The sequence below is a fragment of the Mastigoproctus giganteus genome, chromosome 6 (assembly GCF_048544385.1).
Source record: "Mastigoproctus giganteus isolate SK-2022 chromosome 6, ASM4854438v1, whole genome shotgun sequence".
Lineage (NCBI taxonomy): Eukaryota > Metazoa > Arthropoda > Arachnida > Uropygi > Thelyphonidae > Mastigoproctus > Mastigoproctus giganteus.
The window spans coordinates 4,519,505-4,543,863 of record NC_143580.1 but is presented as its reverse complement, the minus strand read 5'-3'; the positions used below and the strand labels follow the sequence as shown (position 1 = coordinate 4,543,863).

Here is a 24,359-nt window from a genome sequence, read left to right as displayed (position 1 = left end):
GGCGCAGATGTGGGAAACCACAGGTGCCGTCTCACCCTAATACTATGCACACTATGTGTGTCTTATGTCTGTTAATTGCGTGTGTGCTATGGTCGATTTGTCTGTTTTGCTGAGCGAAAAAAACCCAGTTTTTAGGGGGGTGGTTGATATTTATGCCTGAGACCGACTGACTCAGCCACGGAGTGAATAAAGCCCATTAAACTTCCTCGCGTCATCGACGGAATTCGAATCCGAGCCTTTTCCACCCAGTGTGGGGAGGACGGTGACGATACCACTGTGATACCCGCGCAGCTTTGGATTGCACAGAGATACCAGAAACAGATGGAAGAACCCTATGCGCGACTTTTTAGGGATGCGATTGGCCCAGATTTTCTTTCCGTGCACGACAACCCCACTGCACAAAGAGCTCGAATACTAGAGGAATAACTTGAAACTGAAGTTATCCAACGACTGCCATGTCCAGCACGATCACTAGACTTAAATCCGAACGAACATGTGTCGATCGCCCCTGAGCATCGCATTGCACGCCGAAAGCCAACGCCTTGGTCAATTGGTGAACTAAGGTGTGCGCTGGTGGTTGAATGGGATTTGTTGCCGCAGAATCTTATAGACACCCTTATATCGAGCATATCGAGCATGGTTCACCTGCCAGGCATGTTTCGCTGTTGGAGGGATCATACGCCGCACCATATTTTCGAGCATATTGTATCGACTGCTATAATGTGACCTTTTTTGGTAATTCTTATAGAACACCTATAAATGTTCCTATACTTGTCTGAAAATTTCACTGTCTCCTTATTTCATCGTTATTCTATGTTTCACCACCATACCAAATTTTGTCCCTGCTTCATTGAAAGCTGCACGAGTTACACCACGTTTTGTACGTGTTCTGTTAATTTTGTCGCGCAGTGTACTACTACAACAACCTACTGCATCGAATATATATTGCCTGAACTAAAAAAAGCCGATAAAAATAAATCTACAGTAAGAAATAATAAAAGAGCAGCTGTGTGTGTGTGTGTGTGTGTGTGTGTGTGTGTGTGTGTGTGTGTGTGTGTGTGTGTGTGAGTGAGAGAGAGAGAGAGAGAGAGAGAAAGAGAGAAGAAAATTACCAAGAAAGAGAAGAATGATAATATCCAGCTCAGGACCTGGGTGTGCCGAGCCCATACTCACCAGATGTGAGCCTCTGGGGTTAATACTGGTATACAAAAATAATAATAATAATTATCAGCAATATCTTTGAGCAAAATGCGTCTGTTAAGTAAATAGAAAAGGAAAGAAAATGCCTAAGCTAATTTTTACCATTAATATGCCTTTTTCCCGATTAATATAACAGTTAATTTAAAATGGACACAATATCTTATTAAAACATTGATGCAACGCTCGCATAAAGCTGTTTACCTATGAAATGAGTATACGTGATAACCACAGTGACAGAAATTCTCTCAGCTTTTAAACTTATTAACCTATTTATTATTAATTTAAAATACTTGAATTTTAAATTAATAGGTTAATTGCAAATTGCCTTAGGCATCTAAGTGTGTAATTAATATTTATGAACCCTGGCGCATGACATACAACACTGTTCCTCCATATCACGTGGAAATGGTTGGTTACGGTCCCCTCAAGACAAATATTTTTATGGTTTTTATCACGCTGCATTTCAAATTAGGAAATGGACAGTGGAATGTGAACAGAATACACTGACCCCTCGTAGCCTTAGTTTCTTCGGAATAAAAACAATTATTAATGTATGTAAAAATTATTTGAAATTTCACAGTATCCTGAGTCACAAAGAGTTTTTGTTGTATTAGGGTTTTATTAGCATCAGCGACTAAGGCCATATGCTCCATGTATACTGTGTGTAAAGTTCCTGTTTTTGGACGAAAAAACTCGGGTTTCCGGGAGAAAAAACCATACTACTCTCGCCTGAGACCAACTGAGCGTTGTGAAAAAAAAAAAAACCTTAAAAACTCCTTACGTCATTGATGGGACTTGAACTCAAGTGTTTTCCACCCGGTTTGGGGAGGACGGCTATTCTACTAGCTGTGCTACCCAAGAGGGCACACAAAGCGAGTAAGTCCTTCAAAAGAACCAGCATGGCACATTAGAATCCAAACTCCTGTGGTTCGCTTTAGCATATGAAAGAGAGAGAGAGAGAGAGAGAGAGAGAGCGAGAGCAAAATGTAACTGTTTATCACGTTGTTAAGGAGGGCGTAGATCGATAAATTTAAAATAGGAAGAGTATTTATTAGGAAAAGCATTATCACCTCAAGTAAGCAGATGATTTTCGACTGAGGGAAAGGGGGATGGAAAGGGAATTAGCTGATCCGACACCCTCGCGTATCATAAATAAAACATTTGCACTAATCACTTTAAGGTTATTCAAAGTGATTAGTGCAAAAGTTTTATTTATGATACGTGAAAAAAATGCAGACAATGCGTTGAAGAATGCATCCGTGCACAACTAAGAGCCAAATAAGAGGCCACTGATAAGAGTGCAAAATGAATGCAAGATGTGGGAGAAGAGTGGCGTCAGGAAAGCAGTGAGGAATCAGTCGCTCATATGCGGAAGTAGTGGGAAGAAATTTGCAACAACCCTAACACATGCGAGACATTAAAGAATTTAAAAAGGATCATCGACTTTGTGCTACTGAAAGAAGCGCTTAAGTAGAAATGTATGTTTTAATTCCGCTCTCGCACTGATATTCACATTTAGTGATTTGAAAAAGTGATGTCATAGACCGTATTAATTTCCATCCCTTGTAAATGGTTGCTTTATCAGGCATCTCGTTTTACCTCTGTTTTCATTAATGTAAATGATGTTCTGATTTATCCCTTGGCTACTCTGTTACTTGATTTTAATGTCTGCTGCCGTTGTTGTTATTCTTTGAAGTCTATTGGCGCAAGGGCCTCCTCAGTTATATTTTCCCTATCAGTTATTTATTTGATAGGGATGAATCTGATAGGGATTATGAATCCCTATCAGATTCATCTTCAATAATGTGATAGTCAAAGACGAATATAGTTTTCTACACTCTGAATAACAGAAAAGTTCAAGTTCAAGAATTCTTGGTCGCGGAAAGCCATTTACTTTAATCCTTCTAAGATGGAATTCATTATTGCCACATTATTATGTTAGAAATCCTGAGTACTTTGAAGATGAGATTTAGAGTAGAGTTTAGTAAAATTTTACTGTGCAACCTACAAATTCCATGAAGTAATTTGATTTTAGTTTTAAATGTAGTTCATTTGTGAATATTCAAAACTCGATTATATTTAAACTGAATTAAAATTTCAACTAAATAAGATTAAATACCGTTGGACTTTTCAAACTTTTAATGATAGTTAAAATTATTTCGTTTCACTTGTTCAGCTTTGGACATAAAGGGTGATGTTGTGCGCATTGGTACTAAAGATATTTAGAATAAATCTGAGGATTTAATTAGCAAGTACAGTGCATTGTTCAGAAAAAGCTACTTGTTAGGTAGCTTTTCTACTTGATATTGAAAGTGAATTTTGCCCAAACATGATTAGAGGGAGTATATGATGAGAGAGCCTTGTTAGTCAATTCGGCCATGGGGAGACAGTAAAGGCTCGTGAGGTTGAATTTTGATCAGCGAGATCTGTACTCATTAACGCGGAAGACTGTTACAGGGATGGGTTCAAAAATATTTTCTGATGTTATCGAGACGGTGTTAGGTGGATGGAAAATGCAAGTCTGGGGACGGGAAGGTGGGTTACACTGACTAATAGATTGAGAGCAGCCGCAGTCAGAGGTGAAAATAATTCTTGCGCTGCTTCGATTCGAATATAAAACAGCCTAGAAAGCAAGGTATCGGGTATTTCAAAACTTGATATGACACCCATATCTCTGGATTTCAGGACCATCAAATTTAGCTACTATGCTCTTAGTAATAGTGCACATGTAAGTATAGAGTACGTGCAACTCTTTTTATTCTTAGTAATCCATGGAACAAGTACTGTATAATTACACGTGCACTATTGCTAAGAACATAGTAACTGGTCAAGACATCAAGAGGGATTATCAACGATATGGGTGTCACACAGATATAAGAGATTCAGAATTTGAATTTGGGAAATACAATAAATACAGAAAGGGTAGATCGGACAGGAGAGGGAAGGCGATCTTGTGGTTAGCACATTTGGTATTAACACCATCCTCCGCACATCGGGTTGAAAAAGATCTAGTTCGAATTCGGTCAATGACGCAAAGAATTTTTATCTTTTTTTTTTTTTTTTCACAAAATGGATATGCAATTTACAGATATATTATATTCGGTGCAATATGGCCTAAGTTGCTAATGCGCCTGAAATACTACATCAACAATAAGGGATATATTATGTCTGTAAATTGCATGTGTTGTATGGTCGATTTGCCTCTTTTGTTGGACGAAAAACCCGAGTTGTCGGGGAGAAAAATCTTGCTATCTACGCCTGAGATCGGCTAACTCAGCCACGGAGTGAAATGTGAGAAACGGATTAAGAGCGTTGTGCTCTTAGTTAAGAAGCACAAAATCAAAGTAATTGAATAAGTTGTCTTTGTGAAGTGGACAGTGGATATTCGAGAAGTTGATATGTCAAGAGCAAACTGCCAAGTCCATCAAATTTTTCCTTTGAATTTATCCATAGATGGGTAACATAAGACAGAAATATCACCAGTGGATCAATGACGGAATCCATACTGCCGATCATCGATCAGATAAAAGGTTTCTAGATAGTTTAAGAGTTAGCGGTTAATAGATTTCCCCATTATTTTAGAAAGAGTAGAAGTAAGTGCAATGGCCAGAGAATGGCCAGAAGAGAAAGCCTCGACTGGAGAAGAGACCCATCACTAAGTTGTGATCAGAGGATGCCTAGAGGACCACTCACCTGGACCGTACTTGGAAGAATTGTTTGTGAGAAACGGATTAAATTAAATTAAATTATTTTAGGCCATCCGAATATTTTTATTCATCTGCCGTGCATTGTGTATTATGTCTGTAAATTACATGTGTTGTATGGCCGATTTGCCTCTTTTGTTGGACGAAAAACCCGAGTTGTCGGGGAGAAAAATCTTGCTATCTACGCCTGAGATCGGCTAACTCAGCCACGGAGTGAAATGTGAGAAACGGATTAAGAGCGTTGGTCGTGTGTTTAGCATGGTCTGGTATTCTGGTAGGTAAATGAACCATCTATGCGAAGTCATTAGTAATTGCAACCACCTCACCATCGCGACAAGCTGGGTTTGTGTGACTAGAAAATGGAAGCCAACTACAGCTTGTGAACATTAAAATCACCGTGGAAAATTACTTCACTAAGGATATTTTGGGCTGGAGAAGGTGAAGTTTCAAAGTGAGAACGTCAAAGAGTTCCAACTGATTTGTGGAGTTGGGAGAACGATAGAGGAAACAGAAGAATTTCACAGAATGCGGTAGAAAGATTTTAAACCAGAGCAGATTGAAAAGAGAAGATTCCAAATTACTAAGTCTCTGACAGGGAATATCAGAGTGCACATATTCCCAAGTGCCATCTTTGAAGCGAAAGGAATCGTACAGTGAATAATTAGGACAACTGAGATGGGCAGTGGTTGAGTCAACGGATAATTTGGATTATGTCAGGAAAGGTACGTGGGGGTTTGGCAGACTGTAAGTGGAAATGGACATTCTTAAGATTCGATCTGAGACCACGTATATTGTCAAATAAACGAGGAAATGATTGGGAGATTTAGATATTTTCACAAATAAGTTTGTTCATTTAGTTTGACTATTCATGTATTTCAGTAGTAAGAAAAGGTGGGGAGGATATGGTGTATGAAGTAATAAAAATTTTGGATATGGCGTACACACGCAAAGAATATTATTATTATTATTATTATTATTAGTCATATGGTGCAAGGAAGCCTGAGGCTTATGCTGCACTAGCCAAAAAAAAAAAAAAAATTCTCAAGTTACCCCGAGAGAGAGAGAGAGAGAGAGAGAGAGAGAGAGAGAGGAATCACCAAGAAAGAGAAGAATGATGATATCCAGCTCAGGATCCTGGGTTTGCCAAGCCCATACGCATCGATATAGCCAGCTCCTTGATATAATGTGGCCTAACGCTACCCGGACTTCCTCCAGTCTGGCAGAGTAGAGGCAGCGAGATTATACACTAGCTGATCCGGAAGCCTCCTACTGCGTTAGCAATAGGTTCGATCCGGTGGATAAAATAGCGGCCGGTTGCAAGCCCCGTTTTAGAGCTGTATCCTCGAAATTTGAAGAAGGTTGGATCTTGCCATGGTGTCCATCATAACCTCCAATGATATCAATCAAGCTGCAAGATGGAAGAGATGAAGGGCAAGGGGGGGGGTGTTGCCAGAGTTTTGCTCTAAACATGGGTTCCATTACTTCAAGCCTCAAATAAGCAAAGTGGTGGTATTGCACCAGTTGTGAGGGTTAACTACCACCTAATATTGCCTGATAACACAGAGGGGCAGCATTCCTCCATGTGGTGTGGACCCCTCATCTCAACCCCTGATCACGTTGGTTCGCATCTGGATGGTCACCTCCAGTATGCTAGGTGCGTTGTTTCAGGACTTACACATAGGGGTTATACCAAGGGTTACTAAGGGTCTCACCATCATGAAGGTGAAAGCAGAGGACTTTTTGTTGCATAACGGCCCGACTTTGCCGAAATTTGGTCCATTTGATTTGAGTGTCAGCCGAATATCAGTTCTATCAACGTTTTAAACTCCTATCTAGTAAGCCCATCTTGTCATACTCGAGAGAATATCTGTGACAACCTCAAGAACTATTTAGGTGAGACCTAAATAGATGTCAGATTATCTAATGAAGCTCGCAGACAAAAAAATGCATGGGACGCATATAAATTATCAGGTGATACAGAGCTTATGGTAGATATAAACTAGTCTGTAATCGAGTCAAACTGGAGGTTAGGTGTGATAAGGCACATTACGAGAAATCTGACTAAGATTGAAAAGAAAAGGAGGAATGATTTCTTCATTTATGTTGTGAAGGAATGGGATGAGTCACATTGGTTGACTATAAATGAGTGGTTTAATTGTTGATGATTCTGTTCAGGTTACTGATAAACTGGAAAGGTATTTTGCACCTGCTTGTCACTTTTCTCTTAGTTATCAGTTATCAAAATCATTCTTTGGGAGCTGAATGATTTTGATAACTAAGAGGAAAGTTGAGGAGAAAATTTTCGAAGTTAAGCGTAAAAAAGGCACCTGAGGGATGTAATCTATCGAGTTATATTAGGGACGCAGCAGGATGCAGCTTTTTGGTTATTGAGGTCATCGCAACCATTCTCTTAGATATATGCCAGACAAGCTGTGCTTCCAACCTGGGAGTCTAAAACTCTGTTGGAACTGATATTCGGGTGACACTCAAGTCAAACGGATCTAATTTCGACGAAGTTCGGACGGTCCGTGATATCCAAATCCTCTGCTTGCACCTTCACGATGGTGGAACTGTTAGTAATCCTGGATATAACCTACATGGGCAAGCGCACTGTGGGTGACCACCCAGCCGGGTCGAGGTGTGGCGCTCACACCACACGGAGGAATGCCGTCCCTCTGTGTTACCAGGCAATACTAGGTGGTAGATGACTCATCCACCGGTGCATTACCACCACTTTGCTTATTGGAGGCTTGAAGTGGTGGAACCCATGTTTAGTCTCCAGAGCAAAATTCTGGTCAACCCTCCCCCATCTCTTCCATCATACAGTATGATTGATGTCCTTTGAGGTTATGGTGAATACCTTGGCGAGATCCAAACTTTTTTACATTTCGAGGGTACAGCTCTAAAACGGTGTTTGCAGGCCAGCCTCCTAGAGAGTTACCAGACTGAACCTGTTGGTAACTCTCTAGGAGGCTTCCGGATCAGCTAGTGTATAATCTTGCTGCCTCTACTATGCTAGTTAGGGACTGGAGGGAGTCTGAGTAGTGTTGTGCGGGGTGGGCATTGTCGAGGCCACGTTATGTCAAGGATCTGGGTATATTCTTAACATGTGTACGCCTTATCCAAAAATTTTATTAATTCATACAGCATACCCCCCCCCCAAACATTTTTTCTTACTATTGAATACACTATGAATTGTCAAACTAATAGAGCAAACTTATATGCGAATAGATCTGAACTTTACAAACACTTCCTAGTTCATTTCACAAATATACGTGGTCTCAAAACTAATTTCAATGATGTTCACTTCCACTTGCAGTCTGCCAAACCCCATGTACTTTATCTGACAGAATCTCAGTTATCGGTTGATTCAACTACTGCTCACCTCAGTTGCCCAAATTATTCGCTGTATGATTCCTTTCGCCTCAGAGGTGGTACTCGTGCATATGCCTGTTCCGATATTCACTGTCAGAAACTTGGTAATTTAGAACCTCCTCTTTTCTATCTTCTCTGGCTTAAAATCTCTCTACCTCATTCTGTCAAATTCATGTGTTGTCTCTACCGTTCTCCCAACTCCACTAATCACTTGGAGCTCTTCGACTTGCTCTCTTTGCAACTTGACTTTCTCCAGTCCAACTTTCCTACCAGTGAGGTAATTTTCCTTGGTGATTTTAATGTTCACAACTCCAGCTGACTTCCGTTTTTTTAGTCACACGGACCAAGCTGGTCGAGATGCTGAGGCTTTTGCAATTACTAATGACCTTGCATAGATTGTTCATTTACCTAGAAGAATACCGGACAATCCTAACCATACAGCCAACACGCTTGATCTTTTTCTCACAAACGACCCTTCTAAGTACACGGTTGAAGCGAGTGGTCCTTTAGGCACCTCAGATCACAACTTGGTGATTGGTCTCTTCTCCAATGGAACCTTTATCTCATGGCTATTCCCAACCCCATATTGTTTGGCATTACAAGAATGCAAAATGGGATGACCTGCGAGATTTCTTTTCTTCTTTTCCTTGGTCGGATTACTGTTTCAAAACTTCTGATGTCAACGTTTGGTCAGATAGTGTCAGTGAAATTATTCTTGTAGGAATGGAATCCTTTATTTCACACCCCACTTTAAAATCTCGTCTTTATCTAAACTTTGGCTTTCCAATAAATGTGCTAAGGCTGTTCAAGAGAAGAATGTTGCATATCGTAATTGGCTTGTTTCCAGTTCTTCAGTTTCATTTTCTGCCTAAACTAGAACTCGCAACAATTGTAAAGCAGTTATTAATCAGTCCCAACTAGATTTTGAATAGTGTAAGAGAAGAAAACTCGCTTCTTGCCCTAATAGTAGCCGAGTATTCTGGTCTCTTGCCAAAGCTATTGGCCGCAACGTTTGCCCATCTCTGTCAAAATCAGTTGGTTCTTTTGTCACTTCAGCCAAGGTTAAAGCTGACCTGCTAGCAGGGTCGCCGCAAGTCGGTAGGCGAGGTAAGCGCCAAAAACATTTTTGACATATACAATAGGACCTCTGTTTAACGAACTTCTTTTTAGAGAAATCTGATATTTAGCGATTTTTTTAAAATTTCCCTGGGTAATTACATTTGTAATAATTTCAGTAGAACGAAGGAAATCAGTGCTGCTGCTACGCACGAATTAAGAGCCAAAAGGATTACCATTCTGCAATTTAGTATTACTCTTATAACCTATCCAACCGCTTGTTCCACATACCCAGAAGTCGCGTTGGTCATCTGATGTGGTTTTATACAATCAGCGCAACTTCCATCATTTACCAGTATTCAACATGGCAGGCAAATAATTCATTTGAAATAAATACATGAAATTGCAGGGGCATTAATTTGCTTATCCGGATCTGTGTTTCATATTTATAATTTGCAGTTATAAAATCTTTTTTTCCTTCCAGTTCTCTCCCCTCAAGCAGGTTCAGGGCTTCATTGACGCCATGTTTCTCTATCTCGTGCTATACTTTTAATTAGGGATAAGGAGGTGATTGTTCCCTTGTATAAGGCAATGGTCAGGCCACACCTTGAGTACTGTATACAGGTCTGGAGGTCTCATTTCAAGAAGGATGTAGAGCTGTTGGAACGAAACGAGTACAGAGAAGGGCAACAAGATCAGTGAATGGAACAAAGGGGTGCTCTTACGAAGAAAGGCTTAAGTTTTGCAAATTACAGTGTCTGGAGACTAGGCACCAGCGAGGTGATCTGATAGAGGTGTATAAAGCCTTGAATGTTTTGAGCATGCTCAATGCTGAGGGGATTCTTCCTCTTGCTCAGAATAATCACCTGAGAGGGCATAAATTCAAATTGAGGAAAGACAGATGTAGGATAGATGTGCAGAAATTTGCGATTAGCCAGCGGGTAGTTGGTTGGTGGAACAGACTTCCATCCCTTGTCGTGGAAGTTGATAGCCTAAATAAGTTTAAGGCTCAGCTGGACAGGTATTTCGAACGAAAGGAGGGGTGAAGTGGAAGTGGTTTTTTTTTTTTTTTTTTTGGCTGATGCTGCATAAGCTTGCTTTCTTGCATCATATGCCTCTATTAATGCTAATGCTAATTCCTGCATAATTTCCTCTTACCGTCCAACCCATTCCAATTCTCCTTCTCCCCACGGTTCTCTTCCCACACATCTACCCCTCAATCCGTTTCCTCAGCATGCTTTCGCTTCTCAATACATGTCCTATAAAGTTATTTTGTCTCTTTAATTCTTTACAAACGTTCTCTTTTCTACTTTCCGCAAAATCCCATTTTCACTCTGTCCACCCATTTCACCCTTTCCGTTCTCTTCCACACCCACATCTCGAAAGCTTTCTTCTCAATAGTTCTTTTCTATTACTAAATGCTGCTTCTTTTCCATTGCAATTCTTGTTTTTATTTCTTTCGGGTTTTTCCCAATTTCTTTCAATAAGCTTCCCAAGTATCTGTCGACCTGTTCCAATATTACTCCATCTAATTTTGGATTGATTTTTCTTCCTGGCCACTTTGAAATTAACATTATCTTGGTTTTATTGCCGTTAATCTTCATATTTTACTCCTTTATTGTGCTATTCAAAATGTCCAAGGAGCTCTGTAATTCTTCATTATTAGCAATCAATATCTAGTCATCTGCAAATCTTATTGTCTTTATCTTCACCCTTCCTATTTTTACACCTCCTTTCTTCTCTTGTTTGAACTCTTTCATCAGTGCTTCTACGTATAAATCAAATAGTACGGGGAACATGGAATATCCTTGCCTTACATCCATACCAATGGGAAATCACGGAATATTTAAGAAAATAGAACAGAGGAAGCAGTCCAAAAAATTCTCGATTCGGCTAATAATATGGCTACTATCACTGGCATTTCCGCTTCGTTTCCAGAAGTAAGCATTGCTAGCAAAAGGTTGAAAAGACGTCATTTCGATTATGAAAGTAGAGAGAAAGCTATTCAGCATCCGCAACGAAATTTCAAAATTAATATTTTCTTTTAAATTATGGACACAACAATTTTCCCGTTAACTGAAAGGTTTAGAAATATGAAAGAACATGCAGAAATTTTTAAATATCTTATATTTCTGAATTAAAAAAAAAATAGTAATATAACGATTTCTTAAATCTTTGCAAATATCTATGTAATAAATTAAGTGACATTGATCATAATGAGTCTGATATTGCTGGATTAGCATTATTTGAAGAACTTAGAGTACTTCAAATTTATATTAAAGACAATATTACTCCATTTGAAGCGTTACAATATATTTTTAAAAATAATTTTACAGATACTTTTTCAAATGTAGCAGTTGTATTAAAAATGTATGCAAATGAGGGGAACCAAGAAAGGATTAAGTTCTGCAAATTGCAGCTTCTGGAGACTAGGCTCCTGCGAGGTGATCTGATTGAGGTGTATAAGGCCTTGAATGGGTTGAGCAGGCTCAATGTTGATGGGATTCTTCCTGTGGCTCAGATTACACACTTGCGAGAGCATAAATTCGAATTGAAAAAAGACAGTTGTAGACGTTCGGAAATTTGGTTGAATGTGGAACAAACTTCCATCTGTCGTGGAAGTTGATAGCTTAAATAAATTGAAAGAAGAACTGGACAAAGTTTTGGAGCTGATGGGGAGGTGAATGGGAAATGGGTTTTTTCCTTTTTTTTTTTTTTTTTCGGTGGTCCTGTATAAGCTTGCTTTCTTTCATCATATGCCACTACTAATACTAATGCCAATTTTTTTGATAATTTTTCCCATTTCAGTTAGCTCAGGTGAACTGAGTTTTTCGAAATTAAATTTAATGAAAAATTATTTACGATCGACAATGTGTCAACAACGACTCTCTAATTCGTTAATAATTTCAATGGAAAATTATCATTTGGGACAAATAAACATAAATGAAATAATTAATAAATTCGCATCTCTTAAAACAAGGAAACAGATTTGTAAATTTTTTTAACATTATAATTTTTTTTCTTTTATTATTGTGATCGAGTACGATTACTGTGATTTAGAATTTAAAGTGCGTTTCCAGAATTTCAGAATTATTTTGTTATTTTCGTTTGTTGTTTCATTATATTATATGTGAGATATGTTGTAATTCTTTTCTTTTTCAATAAATTAATTATTTACGTTTTATTTTATTTTTTAAGCGAAATATTTTTGAGCTGCAAATTGAATTTCGCTTACTGGCGGCACATAGGGTCGCAGTGACCCTGCCTGCTAGCATCCCATTTTTCTTCCAACTCATTTATTAGTGATCTTAGAAAAACACCTCCCACCATTCCCAGAACGCTCCATTCAATGCCTCCTGTAGTCATCCGTCATAAGGATGTCAGAATGATTTTGACGAATCTCGATGCTAAGAAAGCTCCAGATCCTGATGGTATTTCTCCACTTTATCAAAACTTGTTCTCCTGAACTTACTGCTGTTCTTTGCCGCCTTTTTTCACTTTCTTATCTGCTTAGAAATTTTCTCATATCCAGCAGTTCCTAAAAAGGGTGACAAGTCCCTCCCATCCAATTATCGTCCCATTGCAATTCCTTCTACTCTTTCTAAAGTAATGGAGAAATCAATTAACCGCCAACTCTTAAACTATCTAGAAAACTTCCGTCTGATCAGCGATCGCCAGTATGGTTTCCATCAGTGTCGATCCGCAGGTGATATTCTGACTCAGAAATTCAAGGGAAAAGTTCGGTGAAACACAAGCAGTTGGTCTTGACATCTCAAAGGCTTTCGATTGTGTTTGGCATAAAGGTCTTCTAAACAAGCTTCCATATTATGTTTTGCCAACTGTTTTTTGTAATTGGTTATCTAGTTTTCTCTCTGACCGCTCACTGAGGGTGATGGTTATTGTTATTTGTTATTTGGTTTTTTTTTTAGGAGCATTAGCAACTAAGGCCATATTGCTCCGGGAATATGCGGTGGTCATTCCCTTGACCTTTCCGCATCCTCTGTATTTGGTGGTGACGGGCCCGAACCCCGGTCTAATCAAGAAGCATGTGCTACGCACTGCTGCTCCGTCCCACCTGGCCACGGAGGCGCCAGGGTGATGGTAGATGGCTCTCTATCTTCTGACTTCTCCACTAATGCTGGTGTCCCCCAAGGTTCAGTTCTTTCCCCCACTCTTTTTCTGTTGTATATTAATGACTTTCTTCCATTGACCGGAAATCCTATCCATAGTTTTGCTGATGATAGCACATTGCATTCCACTTTCCATTTTGAGAAACCTTACCCTGCTCAATCAGCTTCAACTTCTCGAATATCCGCTACCAATTCCTTAAATGCCGATCTCCAGGCAATTCTCCAGTGGAGCAAAGACAACTTAGTTGATTTCAATCCTAAAACTCAGTACTGTCTTATATCTCGCAAAAAGGATTCGTTCTGTTCCTACGCTTACCTTCGATGACACTCTGATTTCTAAGCAAGATGATATATCTCTTTTGGGGATTACCCTGACTTCTAATCTCTCCTGGCACAAGCACATTACAAATATTGCTTTCTTCCTGTGCAGCTAAAAAAACTTGGTTTTCTCTTTCGCTCTCGGCGTTACTTTTCTTCCAAACAGCTGTTCACTCTGTACAAATCGCAAATCTGCCCTACCATGAAATATTGTTCCCACCACTGGGGGGTGGTGCCCCCAAAACCTCTCTCAGGCTTCCAGATTCCATCCAGAAGAAGGCAGGTAGGTTAATTAACGACTCGTCTCTAACAGACTCTCTCCACTCTCTGTCTCATAGACGTTCTGTTTATGTTGCATGCCTTTTCTACAGATACTTCCACGGGCACTGTTCTTCTGAATTGGCTTCTATAATTCCTGCTCTCTCTTTCAAAACAGTCCGAACACGTGCCACCACCAGCCAACATCCATTTACTGTCCAACTTCAAACTAACAGAACCAACTTTTTCCTCTTCCTCATTTATTCACTCAGCTTCCATTTTCTGGAACAACCTTCCTTCATACGTATTTCCTGAAAATTACTGTCTACAGGCAAGTCTAATGTCAACAAATATATTCTTTCGTCTTCTCAACCTCTAACCCATGCACGGTACTAAGTACTATAGGTTCTAATACCTCTCGTGTTTGGGGTTTTCATAAAAAAAAAAAAAAAGAGGTAAGCAAACCTTTAGCCATGATTATGAGCACACCTTTGGATTCAGGGGAGGTTCATAAGGACTGAAGTTGTGGAATGTATTCCCTCCTCCCCCATTACATAAAGGGGATCAAAGGGTAACATGAGTAATTACAGATCTTTTAGCTCAACTTTTTTTTCGGGGATAGTAATGGAGTCACTGGTTAATGAAGTAATATAGAATTACTTCTTTATGCAGATCACAAAACTAATTAAGATGAATAGAACTCATTTCTTTTAAAGTCGGATTAAAACATTATTGGATTTAAAATATCGAGGTACTCTTAATAATGCCAAGAGATTACATCGGTGAAGAAAGAATATAATTAATGTGGTTGAGAAAATTGAGATCAGTGGAGAAATGAGTAATACTGAGCGTGTATGTGTAAATAAATAAATTTTCTTTTGGTTTATTGTCTGGAGAATCTATTTCTCTAATATTTTCATTTCATTAAAGGTGAAGCAATTAAATGTAATTCAGAATTCTGTGTCCAACTCCTGTAAAGCTATATAAAGGTTGGTTGTTTGGTTTTAAGCGCATCGGCGACTAAATTGCGTATGTTCTGATCGCTTTTCTATTTGTTGGACGAAAAACCTGAGTTTCCCGGAGAAAAACCATGCTACCCTAGCCTGAGCCCGACTAACTCAGCCAGGTTGTCAAAAAGACCCTTAAAAAATCTTCCCGTCATCGACCTCAGGTATTTTCCACACGGTTTTTGGAAGACGGCGATCCAACCAATTGTGCTACCGTCGAGGACAGCTATATGAAGTTCGTGTGTGGTAAGCCTCAGCCTAAGTAAGAGAACTTAGGCTGAGGCGTCACTATATTATATAAGTCTGCACTGCATCTGTTTTTTACGTCGGTTTTCTGTGCGTGGAAGACGAAAAACCTGAATTTCCGGGAGAGAAACCATATAACCCTCGTCAGAGACCGACGTAAAAGTTTACATTTATTGTAATTTTACATCAATTTTACAGCACGTTGTGAAAAAAGCTCTTAAAAATTTCTGAGATCATTGATGGAATTCAAACTCAGACCTTTTGCACCAGATGCGGAAGGACTATGATGATAATCAGTACGCTGCCGAGGTCCTACTGACTTCTTTTAATACTGCCCATGAGAACTACGTTGAAGGGAACAAAAGCAAATAAATAAAAATACTAATTTTAATTTATAAATATATTTCTTGTACTGCAGCTGTACAGCAAGTTATACAAATTGAGTTCAAATTACTACTTAGGTGTGCCGTATATGTGCTTCAAGTGTGACTTGATTGACAGAAGATTGGGAACTATTACCTTAAATAGTCGAAACCAGTAAGCTGATGAAATCATTGAACTGATGGATAATATGATTTTTATTTAATAAAAGTATGTACCAGTCACTAGTCTGTGATATTTGCATAATATCAAAATCTTCCTTGAATATGTTTTTCACAATATTGATCTCTAGTTTTGCTTCTACTAAGATAAATCGTATGTTATTCGAACAGTCTCAGGAATCGAGTTTATGATATTAACCAGAATTTAATGATTAATTTTTAAATAGGAAATTAAGTAATTGATGCTTTTGCACAAATGACTAACTTATATATCGTAAATCAGCTAATCCCACTGAAACGTATAAGATATTGTTTGATTACACTCATTTTGTTTGTTGCAAAGCAAAGGTATTACGTCAGATAACGCTTCTATTGCATCAAACAGTAATTGCAAGGTATTGCATCAACCGTTTATATAAATAAATACGGCGTTGGAAGGGTATACACGCTCATTAGTATCCTGTTTTGCGGAGGTGTAAGCATGGTTCCATATGTTCAGTTGACACCAAGAAAAAAAGTGTAGCTGTTGCACGTGTAGAAAGCCCTTCCTATCGCTGATAAAAAAATAGGCTGCCACCAGTCAACAGTATCCCGGGTGCTGAAATTAAAGCGTGATGTGAAGAGAAGACCTAGATCAGGCCGTAAGAGAGTGAAGAGAGTGACTACGCCTTCCTAATATCGATATTTGAAACAGCTATGCCTTTAACAGCTTTCCTTTTAAAGAAGGCAGATACGCTCAGCAGCCATTTTTGGATTCTTTCACTCGTGCTATTTCTGCCAGTCAATCTTTCTTGAATTACTACATCAGGACATTAATTAGAATTTTTTTTTAATATTATCACTTCAAAATTTGCGATCGCTTTCATGGTAACTCTGAGATAACAGAGAAAGGCCATCTGAACAGGCATCTTCACGTTTTTTCCACGCTTATATTTCTTAATTTTCCTTCTTCTGTGGTATATTGCATAAATTTGTGATGAAAGTATCCCTTCTAGAAATGTATAGCTCGTTGTTCATTCCATAAGTAAAATGATGAATGAGTTTCCAATCCCACTGAAAACGAAGTGGCTTCATTGTCCGACAAGAGGAGTAGGGGACTAGGAGTCTACGGTACACCCAGGCCCACATTTCTTCAAGGGGCCCGGTCGAAATCTTGTATTACGAAGTAATTAAAGTTGAAATTTTTAAAGTTTATCTTTAAAGTTCAACTTTCATATCAGTCTAAAAGTTAAAGTTATTTTTTTAAGTTTTAATAATCGGCAAAAAATCTGAACATAAAATAATAAAAATGTTTTTATTTTATTAATTTTTTATCTTATTGTATGTTAGAATTGACTTGTTGCTGTTTAATTTTCACATCTACACGTGGACGCACATACACACATAAAACACATTCAAATACGATGATAAGGGAAAGAAACGTCATGCACCTTGCACCGGGCCCGCGTTAGCTCTCGACTTCTCTGGTGACTTCCAGTACAATAAGTCCATCAGTCCAAGCATCATTTAAATTATTATTTAAATTATTAATAACTCTTGGTAGGCGTTTCATTCCACATTAAATTTGTTGATGTTTTAAAAATATAATGAACTTATTCATAGCCAACAACAAACCGGAAACTAATAACCTGACGTAGCCGAGTGGTCAAGAGCGCGAGTGCAGTAGCACACGCTCTTTAAGTGAACCGGGGTTCAGATACGATTAATATTTGTATTGATTGATTTATTGTAAACTCCACTGACCTGGTGGTCGTGCCGGAGTATAAACAAGAACCATAGAAACAAGAGAAAGGAAAAAAAAAAAGAAGAAAGATGGTTAGGAACTCAAATGTTTAACTTGTGAAAATGGCAAAAGAAATTATTATCCCGATTAAATTATTATGCATACTCAAGACCATTATATGTTGTTTAAAGAAGTGATGTCTAACTGGATAGGGAATTAAAAACTGCGACATATGAGAGAAATTATAACTTTATGTTAAAGTGGTTTAGGAATATGACATTAAATCGAATGTAGTCTTTTCCCCCGTCCCACACCAGGTGGAAAAGACCTGAGTTGGAATTCATCAATGACGCGAGGAATTTTTATGGCCTTTTTTTCACAAAGTGAATGATTTAGTCGGTCTCAGGCGAGGGTAGCATGACTTTTTCTCCCGAAAACTGATTTTACGTCTAGCAAACTAGGACCACAGAACAGAAGCAGTTTACAGATATTATATACAGAGCAATATGGCATAAGTTGCTGATGCGCCTAAAACAACCAAAACAACAACCAACCCAATCGATTTCAGAAAACAAACAGGTCTAGTAAAAACAAGCCTTGTTCGGTGAATCTCAAAATGTTAATGCAGAGCGCATCAAATTTTAGAAAATAATATTGTGCTTCCATACCTCTTGGATGAATGTAGAGCAACCAAAGTTTCTAGAGACATAAATCTTATTTTTAAATTCGTCTTGAGAAAATCTTCGCTGTCAGTCCAAACGTAGATATTACTAACCTATTTTCATAATTTTATTTTATTAAAATCTTTATACAGTATGCCATTACATTATAAAACGTCAATATTGCATAAACTTGAATGACCATCACTGTAATCAACTAATTAAAAATTCGATGGTAAATAAACTTATTTCGTTTACAATACTCATCAACCTTATCATGAAATAGATTTTCACTTTAAAGTATTTTATTGTCTGTGGCACTCTGGGTTCTAGTGCATAAAGTACTGTAAGAAAGTCTACGGTCAGATTTTTTAGGATTTAGTTGATCAGTCTTAAAACTCAAACCTCTAACTGTAATCAATTGATAAGTGATTTTTAAGAATGGGTTGCTACAACTTAAAAGAAAAATTCAGTACTTTCTATATAATATAATAAATTTATTCACGTTGTATTAATTATCTTAAGTCAACAATAATTATTACCACAATGAGAATTTTCCTCAGATGATTGACTTTTCAACCATCTGAAGTGGGGGTGGGATTTGTTCAACCCTGTCCGGGTCTTTTCTCAGCTGAATAGTACTGATCACATCCAAACCTCTTAAGCGAGTTTATTAAATATTTACTTTGTAATGTTTATAAAATGTTTCTTTGAAAATTCTTTAAAAGAAATTTTATATTGTCTTGCATTTATTTTGTTCCAGGATCAGCTGACCTTTTGAAGTCTGTTGGCATCGATCAAGAACCATTAGGCGTAGAAACTACAGTTGGAATATGCGAAAATCGGGCCATACGGATAGATGACGATGGAAAACCTGTATATGGGGCACCCGATATTGCCTATCATATATCACAGAGAGCAGTTTTGACTGCTACCACTTCCCAGATTTTTACAGGTAAGTTGACAATAATGACTTTATTTTACAGTAATTCATTTCAGGATTCATGGAAAGTTCTCTGCAGGGAAACTGAAAATCGTTGTCCTCAGTAGTGCTCATGCAAACGTGTCTAAATCATCACTTCTGCATTCTTTAACGTCTTTGGCCCACCGGAAGACACTTTTTGAAGCATTCCATCGCGTGCTGTCCATTGTTTTCTGTTATGTGAGCCGTTCATGGTGTGGGCTTCGCGAACATGTGGAAATAATTCTATCTGTTTATTATCACCATCTGACATGGAGTTAGTCAGAAGCCGGGTTTATCGAAACGGCATATTCTTAGGGTTAAAGTAGGTCATGGATATCAGGCCACTGCCCTGTCTGACACCAGGAAGTTATTATGGGCAAAAACCCTCGTTAATTGCAGACTTTCGCAGTTTGAACTAATGCTTGCCCAACACATCATAAAAGAGACTTCAATATATTTTCATACGAGTTAAATATGAAACGCGTAATCTTTTATCGTTTCCAAAACTGCAGTTGGGGGTCTTGAATTCAGCATCATTGTGTTCAAAACCCTTGCGGATTGTTCTGAATCGCAGCACACAATTTTTTGTTTTGTTACCCATGGTATATGGATAAAAGAAAATAAAAATAAAAGCCACAGGTCATTTTTTGATAAAAGCAAATTAATTATTTAATTATAAAAGCATTCTGGATACATAAACATTGTACTTTTATTCATAATTCCTTTTTAATTTCTTTTAATTTCATGTTTCAATCAAAATGTAAAATGTAATCATTAAATTTACTGTTCGCGCCAAACATGAGCACCTTCAAATTTCTGATGAGATTCCCCCTTCAAACTGATAATACCAATTAATAAGTTTATGTTTCCAACTGTAAATTTACATAAAGATATTGGAATCTCGGACTGCAAATTTAAGTTTGTTCCTCACGTTGAATCTCTCATATGAAAATTAATAATTTTTTTGGCTGTTGAAACAGGAACTGTTCCATGTCTCAAACGCTGTCCCTATTGCCTTGTTTTCCACTCGATGTGTTCATCCCTGCATTCTTTATGCTTCCTCCATTTGGGCACCCTCGTGGGTAGCACAGTTAGTATAAGCACAGTCCTTCTCACACTTGGTAGAAGAGAACTGAGTTCAAATTCCGACAATGACGCGAGGAATTTTTATGGGTATTTTTTCACAATTTGACTGAGTTAAGTCGGTCTCAGACAAGGGCAACAAGGTTTTTTTTCTTTCCCGAAAACTCGGGTTTTTTCGTCCAGAAACAGCACATCGATCACAGAACACACGCAATTTACAAACATATTATAGGCGCAATATGGCCTAAAGTTGCTGCTGTGCCTAAAACCCTACAACAACAGTTTATGCAGGAGTTGCTAAATCTCACATACAAAACTTAGCCGTTGAAGTGTTAGAGAAGGTTGGAGAAGATTCAGTAAAAATCGCTGTGGATCGAATGGTTAAAATATTAAACTGTAAAGAACTTTGTTATCAAAGGAAACCTTGAACAGCTCGGTAATTTATTTAATGAGCTTGTCAACTGCCCTGAATTTATGGCCAATTATTGGATGGCAGTTCGCCTGTTCAGCTCTTTAGAATCAGACCAAAACTTGTACCTTAAATTAACAGGCTATGGAGGCTGGATAATCTCTTCTGTTTGCTGAGGGTTCACAATATACTGTACTTCTGATCGATCCTGAACGCTTCTTTCAAGATAAAACTTATTTACAAACAAGTCTGGACCAAACGGTTGTGTTTCTGAACAATTAAACTTCTCTGTCTTCTTTCTGCTGAGTCTCTAATGAATATTCTCAGTACCAACAAATGATCAATTTTCAGAAGAGTAAATCAATAGTTTATCTGAGATCCTGAATTAGCAACCCTATTTTCCTCTTGTGTTCTGTTAACTAATAACAACCCCAGGGGCTCACATCTGGTGAGTATGGGCTTGGCACCCACGATGCTGAGCTGGATATCATCATTCTTCTCTCTCTCTCTCTCTCTCTCTCTCTCTCTCTCTCTCTCTCTCTCTCTCTCTCTCTCTCTCTCTCTCTCTCTCAGGGTAACTTCGGAAATTTTTTTTGGCTGGTGCAGCATAAGCTTCAGGCTTCCTTGCACCATATGGCTAACCATAATAATAATAATAATAATATGGAATAGTTTGTAAGTAATAATATTACAGAACTGTTATCTGTAAAATTACCTTATAAATCATGTTTTTGTTTTATTAAAGTTTAATGTTTTTCTCTAACTACAAAATGCTGTAAATCCTTCTCGCCTCTTTCTAGGTTGCATTGGGAAAACTTGTTTAAATTTTAAATGGCCTCCTCAATAACACTTCTCTGCGTTTTTCAGTCGATCGTCTGGGTACGTTGTGCATCCAGTGACAGTAACACCACTCGAGCTTAAGCTCTTTAGGAATGATTACACTTGTCTACGTAATACAACTAATATCACTCTTAATCGGATAGAATCATCCATTTGGCGAATCCGTTATCCATTAAAAACTCAACTATTGTGACCGGTTTCTGAACTATTTTGTCTATCATCATAGAACTGGTAGTCCTGTTAGCAACTTTATGTCGAAAGGTGAATGGATGTTCACCGTGCGAGGAGTAGCTGCTCAAGGATCAATTTTGCATTAACTTGTTGAGGCACACCTCGTTTCATAGCCATTCTTCGGTACATTTGGTCTCCATTCTTGGTCATTTGGTCATTTCTTGTAATGTGTTACCAATCCCTAACAAATTGGTTTTGCTATTTATTCTACAATAAACTGACTTGATTGATCTTAATGATTATGCTTTTAATTATAATCATTAAGTTCAATGATAAATGAAATTTAATATAATTCAACAATTAAATTTAATCAATGAATTATTAGTATTGGAATGGCATAAAAATATTACTATCTCTTTCTTCTCCTTAGGTGTATTATTATTATTAAGTCAGTTTTATTAACTACTGTATTTTGGTTTATCCCATGAACAGTTCTGCTGACTAGAAAGTAAATGGTGTGGGATGCGAACTTTCTCAGAATTTGCTCTTTGAGATCTGCTGACTAGAAAGTAAATGGTGTGGGATGCGAACTTTCTCTGAATTTGCTCTTTGAGATCTGCTGACAGATGTCATTTACTAGTACTGTTTGCAGTCAAGGAGGTCGAAAACCTATTTGTTCGGGTGGGTGCAAACACGGTTGGACAAGACCGGGACAGTAGGTCTGTACTGAGAAAAGTCTCAGTAAGTGGGGAGGAGGGACCTTGGTCTCGCTAAAGCCCTCTAATTTTATATTTTCAGCAGTTGGGAGTCCTTCCTCTTCAGCCCAACCCTGGTGACAAACCTTAATCTTTCAGCGGGGGAAGGAGACGAATGCCATAGCTGGCGGAAGCTTTCTCTTTAAGTACGGACGCCTACGCACTTTTTATGCTACTTTTTATTTCATGCCAACGAACTAGAAGCACGAAAAAATATTTCATGAAAAAGTAATAGAGCAATGGTTCTCAAACATTTTTGTTCACCAGAACCAATACCCCCAACATCATACCTGTCTTCCCCCAATAGTTCGAGAATTAATGAAAGTTCATAAGATCTCCCATTAAATTATTCACCTTCTGGCTGCCAGTTGATGTGCCGTACCAAACTTTGTGTGTTCCGCCCAAAAAAATGACTTCAGTTTCTGAATCATGATTTCATTTTCTTTGTACATGTACATATTATCCTACCAAAAGTATTCGCTTCACTCTTGTAGCGAACGTGTACGGCGCGAAAGAAATGTGTACAAAGCAGGAACAGATTTGCAGGACTGTTGGAATAATGAAACAAATGAAATATGAAGACAAAAAGGACAACTTTTTGATCGAGCAGGATTCCCAAAAATTTATTCCATTAGGCAACTCTTTGCCTAATGGAATAAATTTCTGTATCATTTTCTGCATCAGGCAACTGATGGAAAAATGTTATGAACACAATAAAGAATTATGGTTGACGTTTTTGACCATAAAGAAAGCGTTTGATCCGTGAAAGAGAGAGAGAGAGAGAGAGAGAGAGAGAGAGAGAGAGAGAGAGAGAGAGAGAGAGAGAGAGAGAGAGTTTTGAGAAACTTGGGGATAGAGGTAAATCTTGAGAAGAGAATTGAGAATATGTACACCTGTCACCACTACTGTTCACAGCTGTCATGAATGATGTGCAATGTAGAGTTGCGGAACAACTTGGTTGTTTTGCCACTCCAGATCAGATGACCTCTGCATATGGAGGGAGCGTAGGAAACAAATAGAACGTCAAGTTGATATGTGGGCTAGTATGACCAATGAATTTGGACTGGTGTTCAGTCAGGAGGAGAATGAAGTAATGGTTCTGAAGAAAAGTGGCGAGCCTGACGGATACATTGCAGTGGTAGGGAAAGAGCTCAAAATGGTTAACAACTTGATATATCTAGGAAGCACCATTACAAAGGCTAGAGTAATAGATGAAGAAATAAGTAGAAGGATACAAGCGGGCGGGAATTTCTATAGGCAGACAAGAGATCTGATCTGGAATAGGAACATACCACTGAAGTGTAAGAAGTCTATATATCAGACCTATTACGTACCAAATATGATGTTTGCATCTGAAACTTGGACTATGAGGAAAAAGGATGAAAGTAGAATGCAGGGGGCAGAAATGAGATTTTTGAGGAGCATAACCGGAAAGACAAGACGTGACAAAATTTCCCCTCGGAATGACGTGATTAGGATCTGGAGTTTTCCAACCTGAGAATTCAGGTTGGAAAACTCCAGAATAGAATTGAAAGGTCTTGTTTGAAATGGTTTGGACATGTCAAGAGGATGAACGAGAGGCGTTTGCCAAGAAGAATGTTTGATTTACAGTTAAGGGACAAAAGACCAAGGGGGAGACCAAGAATGAGGTGGCAAGACATGATAAAGACCGATGTCATTAAAAGGGGAGGAAACTGGAGTGAAATCAACGACGGAGAGAAGTACACGGACAGGACATGGTGGCGACGCTTCATACATCGACTCGTGAAATAGCGGAACGATGATAGATGATGATGATGATGAGGCAAAGAAGACATGTTTAGACAAAGAAGTTAATCTCCACAGAAACAATTTTTTTTTTTTTTTCATAATTAGGTTGTCAGCTGTTATACCATCAGGGTATCTCCCCATCAACCGAT

At 38.3% G+C, this 24,359-nt stretch overlaps 1 protein-coding gene across 1 annotated transcript in view; it reads left to right on the top strand.

Annotated features, from left to right (window-relative positions):
- The window catches only part of LOC150083829 (uncharacterized), a 607,249-nt gene that overhangs the window by 3,795 nt on the left and 579,095 nt on the right, over positions 1 to 24,359 (top strand). Inside the window, exon 2 of the mRNA XM_090375392.1 lies at positions 18,982 to 19,173. Within this exon, the coding sequence (XP_090231518.1) occupies positions 18,982 to 19,173 (192 nt within the window). The remainder of the gene's footprint in view (positions 1 to 18,981; positions 19,174 to 24,359) is intronic.